The 8,772-nt window shown below is 40.8% G+C and overlaps 1 protein-coding gene across 2 annotated transcripts; it reads right to left on the bottom strand.

Annotated features, from left to right (window-relative positions):
- Positions 1 to 610: 610 nt before the first annotated feature.
- On the bottom strand, positions 611 to 7,524 carry LOC107378028 (inactive serine protease 35). 2 transcript variants are annotated; one of them, XM_015948032.3, is made up of 2 exons: positions 6,913 to 7,524; positions 611 to 2,359 (listed from the first exon to the last, which is right to left on the bottom strand). In XM_015948032.3, the coding sequence occupies exon 2, from the start codon at positions 2,353 to 2,355 to the stop codon at positions 955 to 957; it is 1,401 nt and encodes a 466-aa protein (XP_015803518.3). In that variant the 5' UTR covers positions 2,356 to 2,359; positions 6,913 to 7,524; the 3' UTR covers positions 611 to 954. The 2 variants fall into 2 exon arrangements, with proteins under 2 accessions (XP_015803518.3, XP_070404979.1); XM_070548878.1 differs by lacking the exon at positions 6,913 to 7,524 and adding an exon at positions 5,604 to 6,872.
- Positions 7,525 to 8,772: the final 1,248 nt, after the last annotated feature.

Here is an 8,772-nt window from a genome sequence, read left to right as displayed (position 1 = left end):
GTTTTGTCCGCCTAAAATATAAGCTGATGAATGAATGAATGAATGATTGAATGAATGAATGAATGAATGAATGAATAAATAAATAGGACTGCGCAGTAATGCAGTAGTTAGAGCTGTTGCCTTGCTGCAAGAAGGTCCTGGGTTCACTTCCCGGCCTGGGATCTTTCTGCATGGAGTTTGCATGTTCTCCCTGTGCATGCGTGGGTTCTCTCCGGGTTCTCCGGCTTCCTCCCACGGTCCAAAAACATGACTGTTAGGTTAATTGATCTGTCTAAATTGTCCTTAGGTGTGAGTGTGTGTGTGATTGTTTGTCGTGTGTGTACTTCGCCTGATTGCCCATTGACCCCTGGAGATAGGCACCAGCTCCCCCCACGACCCTATGTGGACAAAGCGGGTTCAGACAATAGATGGATGGAAATAAATAAATACAAAAACCCTTCATGTAAATGGTGTCAATAAAACACCCCCAAAACATCCATATTTGCCCCCCCTGGTGGACTAGTTTTGACACATCTCTCAAGAGTCATCATTACCTTTTTCCACTTAAGCCCATAAACGCAATAGAGCAACAACTCTCTTTCTTTTTCAAGCTCCCAAATAATTTCAGAGAAAGATTTAATTTGATTTTATTACAGCACAAAAGTTTTATGACACATGAAAAAAATCTTAAAATGTTGCTTTACGTCATTGTTGCCTCAGTCTTGTAAATTAGAGTGAATGTTATAGAATTTACATCTTTGTCAAAGTAACCATAGAAACATTTGAAAGGGTTTAACCTTTTGAGTTATACAAATAAAAACAGGTGGACTGTGGAGTTTTTAGTTCTCCGCCTAAAATAAACTTTTAATTCGGTTTGTTTTATTTTCTTTCAAATTTTTTAATGCATGATCTCGGATTTTTTTTTAGTTTTTCTCTGAGGGTAAGGACAGATCTTTGTCTTGCTGCTTTTTGAGATCAAACCTCTTCACAAAGTCTTGGGTCTCCGTGAATCCAGTGGCAAATCTGGGCATATTTAGAAGGTGTGATCCGTACCGCAACATTAAAATCCCTCTGCTCGCCCCCCTCGGCCTCCACCCACTGATGACCTGTAAACACCCCAATCACCCTCCTCTTCCACTTTCCTTTCCCGCTCTCGTGTTTCTTATCCCTTCTGAGGCGGATATAAACTCCTGCCCCCATCGCCCCACGCTGTGCATCACAATGCTGGTACATCAAATCACCAGACTCCTTCACTACTGAGCAGAAACGATAAATAACCTTCTTCTCTGCATGTCCATCAGGAAGGCTTTTGTCTGTGTCGTAGCCTGAGAAATGGATCCGCGCCAGAGGTGACTTGGGCGCCACGCCGAGCTCCATGAACTTTTGCTTGACTGGTCGTTTCAGCTCCAGGAGAGCGTAATTGTAGTCGATGGACACAGCGTCTGTCACATTGTTGGTGTGGATCCATCCTTGAGGAATTTGGGTTTTTTTAACTCGAGACCAACGGAAGACAGACTGCTTTCCTGGTCCATTGCTGCGGCGAATACGACTGAGACTGTTCTTTCCACCCACTCCTCTCTCAAACTCCTTTTTTCCATCTTGTTTTCCTCCTGTCCTCAGTCTGTCTCTTCTATTTTCACCCCATCTTCTTTCTTTCACTCCTAGATTATTCTTCTCACCTCCCTCCTCATTTTCCCTCTTGTCTTGTTTGTCGTTTTGTTTCAAACCATCTCTTTGTCTCCATCTTCTCTTCCTTCCCATCCTCCTTCTTCTTGTTTTCAGCTGCAACAAGCCTACTTTAAGATGTCTTGCACTTTCTAAATAGTCCCTGCCATCGTGGATACAATGTGCTGCTGTTAACACATGTTTTGGAGAAACCAGAACTCCAGAACAACCTGTGGAGAGACGGACCGCAGTAGAAAACGGGTAGTTGGTGATGAAGTTGGAATCTGAGATCACAAATCGCCCATCTGCACCATAAACTTGCCGTTTCCTGCGGACTGAAACTGTTGCGCTTGCAGGAGTTCCTGCTGATGTCTTGTTCAGCCACTGCAAACTGATGTCTGTGTGCGTACGTGAGCCATTTTCATACATCGTCTCATATCCCAGAATCCTCTCTTGCTCCACCTGGTTAGTTGGTGGTAGAGCACTTTGACACTCGATGCCACAAAATACCCTTGTTTCTCCTTCTACCCCGTTCTTCTCCGTCCCTCTGAACAAACTTTCATTTAGAGCAGCTGTTTCGGTCACTAGCAGACCTGGCAGGTTCTGGCAAGTCCATCTGTGTCCGTTGTTCAGCTCACTGATTCCAAAAGCACCAAAATCATTGAGGGTTACTGCATAAAGCAGCATAGTCATGAAGAGGGGAAGGTCCATTCCTCTGAAAAAATAAAATAAAACAGTTAATATTAGTTGGAAAGAAGCGCTGTTTTTTAAATTTAACAGTACTCTAGACCAGTGGTTCCCAACCTTTTTCCCAAGGGACCCCGTTTTTTACCAGTAAAATGTTTGACGACCCCCCCCCCATTCTCTCTTCCAGTACAAACAGTATTAAGAAATGATAAAATTGTTCAAGCACATTTTAATATGCTTTGATTCGATAGATAACAGTAATAGTAGGCTCCAGTACAGAACAAAGTCATTAACAAAACCAAACAGAGCATAATGTGCTTGACAGTTTGTATTACTTTCCTGAACACATTGTTTCTTGTGAACACCGATAAATCAATCATTCCTTTCAATAAACGTTTGACACATAAAAAATACACTGAGCAAAATGTACTTAAATGTGTATATTACTGTTTATACTAGGTTATTTACTGTAAACGCTGTGATTAATCAACCAGTCCTATCTTTAATGAACTTTTGACACTTGAAAATAAAACAGTGAGCTGAGCAAAATGTTCTTAAAAGTGTGTTACTCTTTCTGTACTAATTATTTCCTGTCTTAATATCAGTAAACTTTTCACTCATGAAAAAAAATGTGAGCACAATGTAGGCTATAAACAAGTAATAAATGAAGTTTTAACCCCTTAAAGTGGAGAGGTCCTGGCGACCCACTGAGAGGCTTTGGCGACCCCTTGTGGGGGTCGGGACCCCCAGGTTAGGAACCACTGCTCTAGACTAAGAGATTCTACAGTATAGGCAACATTGCTGCCTGCAGCCGTGACAGTTCACCTCAGTACTTTGTAACGTAACCTTGGCAGCTCGGTTCTGGGCCGCCCACTGGATTCAGTTAAAGGAGAAGTGTGAAAGGAGGATGCTGGGGAAGATTAGCTCCATCTTGGAAAACCCTTTCCACCCACTTGCATTCCACTGTGGAGACCATGGACAGCTCCTTCAGTGGGAGGCTGAGACATCCCATACGTAAATCAGAACGCTGCCGTAGGTCTTTCATCCCTTCTACAGTTAGAATGTTTAACTCCTCAGTTTACCTATTACTGGCATTACCCTGTTACACAATAACGTCAATGCAATATTCAGTATGTGTTCAATATTGTTAAACACCGGCTGTACAGTAGTAAGTCTGTGTCCCTTGTGCTACACGATTCCGGAAACCCACGTTTTCTTTTTTATTCATTGTTTTTAGTGGTTGGAGGTAGAGCCCTGCGCGGGACTGTTTTCTTCATCCCGCTCCCGCTGAATATCTGACCATTACCGCCCGCAACCGCAAAGCGTGTGTTACACTCCCAGCCGCACCTGCAGCGTGCATGTCTACTCCCGCCCGCGACCGCAAAACTTGGAGAAATTATTACCTCACAAAAAAAGAGATGTATTGAGTTTGTGTCCTCTCTGGTCCTGGAGAAAACATGTCATATAAGCTATACCAGGGGTCGGCAACCCGCGGCTCTTCCATCCATCTGATGCGGCTCTCTGTGCTTGTAAAATAATGAATGCATATTTAAGTAAAATGCTTTATACTTTACTTAATTAATTTTATATCTGTATGTTAATTCTAAATGTAAAGATTGTCTGCGTGAACCTGAACAGGTCCAACCCGGTCTTACTGTGAGACCGGGTTGATGGGTCACGCTTGTGCGTAATCATATCAGCGCATTCTGAGCTGAAGAGGATGTGAGATTCTGGGATTCTCCTCAGACGGCTCCTGGATGCGTCGCCACATTGGAGACAGGAACAAGCGCTATTCAGCCAAAGTTTCACAATCAGGGAACATTTTCTAAGTGACAAGTCTCTCTGAGAGACCGGGTTTGGAAAACGCTCGCTTCAGTGGGAGGAATCTTCCCGCATGCGCTCTGGTTCTGCGACGCGCTCCAAGCCAATCTCCACATCTTCAGCTCGCTGTGCACCGTACGTACGCGCTGACAGCGAGCTGCGCTGAGCAGTGTCCAGCTCAGATCTTCAGATGGGAATCTTTTCTTGAGTGATTTAGCTACATCTGCGATGTGCGTAACGAATAAAGTGTCAGTTCGTCTGCATGCGTCGGGGTAATTCTTTCTATTCTTTCTCCGTCAAAATAAACGGTCAAATACGGGAACTGTCCGGTCAACACAACACAAGCCCTGCTTTTAACTGTTCTGTTTTCTTGTGAAAATTGTTGGAAATAGATCAAATTTAACTTGATTACCACCAGATCCGCGCACCGCGCCGTTATCTCCGTGACTGTAAATGAGGGAAAAACAAATTGATCGGATCCTACGTCTTTTAACACATTGGTCAGGACTGATGCACTTTGTTTTCATTTAGTTTTTAACCCTTTAACGCCGAGTCGTCACCAGGATCACCGGTGACGCCTCGGCGCATGTGATTTCAAATAACTCCTCGCTACTTAAACTATAAAATTCTTAAAATAAACATAAAGGAGCTACTGTGTGGCGCTTAAAGGGTTAATGAAATCAAGGCCGTTTCATATTCTCTTCTCCTCTGTAATCAAGCAGTGATCGAGGTCGCTTTTCTAAGAGAGGCCTGAATGAGAAATATTAACACAATCGGAGAAACTCCTCCAAATGTCTGACTTGCCTTGCTTTGGTTTTTGTGTCATAAAGACCTTGTTTCAGCTTCTTTTCAACGTCAGTTGCCGATTCCATCATACTCATCCCAATCCCGCACTGTTTCTTTTAGTCGACCGTTCCCACCCGCAGCAAAGTTCACACCGCCCACCCCTGCAAGATTTGTGTTGGGTCCCGTGGGACCCAATCCCGATGCAGCCCTCTAGTTGGATGTTACAATAATAGCTTATTTGCTTAGTGTGTTTTTATTATTTTCTTCTTCCTTTTCTCTGAGTCTTTGTGCTGCTGTAGCAAGTGAATTTCCCCACTGTAGGATTAATAAAGTCTATTCTATTGTATTTTTCTATTCAGAAGACAGAGGTATTCACCAGGTTCACACATACTGTAGCTGGTATTTTGGCCCATTCTTCAATGTAGATCTTCTCCAGAGCTGTGATCATTTGGGGTCGTCACCGGGCAAATAGTAACTATTGTTTCTGTGGTCTTAGCTCCATTTAGGACCAGTTTGCTCCATGTAGTTCTGGGCTGTTTCTTCACCATTCTCAAAATCATTTGCACTCCATGAAGTGCGATCTTGCATGGAGCCCAGATCGAAGAAGATTGCCATTTATTCCTTTTTCTAATAATTGCTCCAGCAGCTGATCTCCTCTCACCAACCTGCTTGCCTCTTGTAGATTGGCTCATCCCAGTCTTGTGCATATGCACAATATTGTGCCTGGTGTCCCTCTGGTGTTGGCAATTGTGGAGATCAGAGTTGTTCTATTTGAAGATGTGGACTGGTATCTGATAAGGAGATCAAACAGGTTCTTAAAAAAAGAAGTTACAGGTCTGTGAGGGCCAAGATTCTTGCTTGTTTCTTGGTGCTAAATATTATTTTCTGCACCATTATATAATAAATTCATTAAAATGGATTATTCACATTCTGTCTATCAATTGAGGTGTGCCTTTGATGAAAATTACAGATTTCTTATCTTTTTAAGTGGGACACCTTGCACAATCAGGGGCTGTCAATTGCTTTTTTGCTCCACTGCACATTTCAAATAAACCCAGAAACTCAAGACAAAAAAATGAATAAATAATAAATGCATAATAATAATCCTCACAACAAAATTCCATAAAACCTTATTTCAATCAACTGTGTCTCAATTTGATACCACCAGCTGTTAGTGGGATTGGAAAAAAAACCTGAATTGTCACCTGTCCTATAATGTGTAAGGATTGCAAAAGTTTGTTTCCAGTTGGTCATCAATATATTTGATCAAATGAAAATCGTTCCACTCCATCAACCTGGGAAAAATATACAGAACATGTGTCCGACCCTATGTGTCTGACCACATTTAAAATTAATCAACAATAAAATATGCAACAAAAATGACATTTTCAACAAAATTTTGGTTTATTTTAGGCTATAAAGAGAAGACAAAAACTAAAATGAAGAAAAGTATAACAGGCAGAACAAATAAACACAAATATCTAATCAGTCTGGGAGCATTTAAACCCAAACAATAAAAAGAAAATTATATTTTTCATTGTAATTCCTGATTTATTTGACAATCAAACAACTAACATATTAAGATTTTGTGCATCTTTTTCATATTTTAAGACTGTAACAATGCTTTGAACCAGCAGATGGTGCCCAATCTCAACGTAGCAATACACGTGATTACTGTGTTCTCATCTAACAACTCTGCAATAAGTGAACTTAAGCTGGAATATAAAGATCCATTACAGAGTGCTTACATTACAAATGCTCTCTTGAACTATACTAACTGGAAAACTGCATTTTCATTGTATGGATTTCACAACACTTTGAAATTTCCTGACTGTGCATTAAAATTGCACGACAGATTAAAATAAACTATAAAAATGAAAAGTGACCAAAATGTTATAATGAAACGTATTACTGATGTTTTTTCTTGCATGAAATATCACTTGCAAAAATATATATATTTCATAGATTTCCTACCTGTAAACGATCAAAATCCCTTCCTGCCAATGTTTGGTCTTGTTCAGAAAAAAAACATCAATCAAATAAAAACTTGGGAGACCGTTTTCCTCTTTTACAGACTTAAAAACACAAAGACAAAGACCAACTTCAAGTGGGGCTTAACGAGAGGCTGCTCGAAGGATCCTGATAGAAATCTAAATCCCACGCTGATGATGGAAGAAAAAAGTTTCTCCAAGAGTGAGTCAGCCCAGGAGCATGAATGAGGTTTCTGATCATGTGATAAGATATACTTTAGCTCACGAGCAATGAGATGACAACATTTTTATTAAACATAAAGGCACAACAAATAATATTGAAGCAAAAATAAAACAGATCTTATGGTAAAATGTGTTGCTGTTCATTGTGAATTTTGGTGGCATTTCAGGTTTTTTAAAAAGTGTAGTGCACTAAAGTCATGTTGATATCTTCAATAAACTTTGACCTTAGCCATGTTTTTTTACTGGCTCAACTTGAACTGAGTGCAACATAAAACACTCAGATTGTGCATTTGTCTCTTGGGTATCATCCTTGTTTAGGATTTGACTAATCGTCTGTGGAGGAGGAGTCAAACAAACACCTGTTAAAATCTTTTTTTGCGAAAACCATAGAAAACAGGTGATCCCACCTGGAACACAGAAGCCAGGATAAGTTCCTGGAGCAAAGCCTAGCGGACCAATTAACTGTAGAGAACCAGAAGGGTGAGCATGGGCCTTACCTTATCCATCTTGAAAAACCAACAAGAAGATTCCTTTACGTAAACACACTACCTGCTGACAGTCATAGGCTGGAGTGTGAGATTAATGACAGGATGCCAAGGAACTAGGTTGATGTGTAAAAAAAGTCTCAGCTCTTTCTATCAGATAATAGCTGATGTGTGAAACAGTCAAACCATTGAGGTACAGTTGACCTAAACACACTCAGTGAAGTTACATGTGCATTAATGTCGAGCTACGGCAATTATCGAGCTAATACCTTGACCAAAATGACAGCCATTATCCTAACAAAAGTCCATTCGAAAACCAGAATTATTCAACAAAGTGTGTTTAACTCCACAACGGTAGCTGGTGTTACGCACCCTTTCTGTTAGTCTTTAGCAACATTCAATTAGTAAACAAATGCAGATGGGAGTGAAGCAGGATGTGCAAAATGTTCGATAAACTGGATGGGAAAATAATAAGCTGTAGCACAGTACATCTGGAATGTACTGTATGGTGTTACATGTCAAATTCACACAGAGTCTTGTGGCAGTGATATTATCAGAGGATCGCTGGTCTCGTCACTTCCAGATGGGAACACGGCTAAGCTGGAATGTTGTTTCCATGCAGAGAAATTTGGTGCACAACAGCTACAGGAAACAAGGCGATAGCAATCAACTTACATCTTTACTAGTAAACAGTTGAAGTTGTAATTTTGTTGGTTGCTCTTTAGCTCATTCAGTTAAAAGCCCACTTGGCAGTTTTGCTTGCTTTTAGCACCCCCTAGTGCCCATTTATTAGAACCAAAAGCGAAAATTTTCTCCTCGCTGTGCATTCATCTTTTTAACACCTTAATCTAACTGCTAAAATGTCTCCTCAGCCTTTATTATTTTTGACAGGAGCGGTTCATCACTAAATCCAGCAGATAAGCTGTGTTCATGATCTAAAACATGCAGAACAAATGCTAGAAACATAAGTCCAACAGACTAGAACAGCACTCTGAAGTTGTAAATGCAATATTCTGGCCACAGAGGGCGGTGGAGGTCAGAGTGGAATTTCATTAACCTTGTTAAGGGTCATTTTATGCACATACTGGCTCAGGAAAATTATTGGAAATTTTGAAAAAAGTTTCAAAGTAGGGCTT

This window comes from Nothobranchius furzeri, chromosome 2 (genome assembly GCF_043380555.1).
Source record: "Nothobranchius furzeri strain GRZ-AD chromosome 2, NfurGRZ-RIMD1, whole genome shotgun sequence".
Lineage (NCBI taxonomy): Eukaryota > Metazoa > Chordata > Actinopteri > Cyprinodontiformes > Nothobranchiidae > Nothobranchius > Nothobranchius furzeri.
The sequence above is the reverse complement of the archived record's forward strand: the minus strand, read 5'-3'. Positions and strand labels throughout refer to the sequence as shown.

Bases quoted from the DNA above. Each gene is read 5' to 3' on its own strand.
- LOC107378028 (XM_015948032.3), bottom strand. From the start codon at position 2,355: ATGGACCTTCCCCTCTTCATGACTATGCTGCTTTATGCAGTAACCCTC.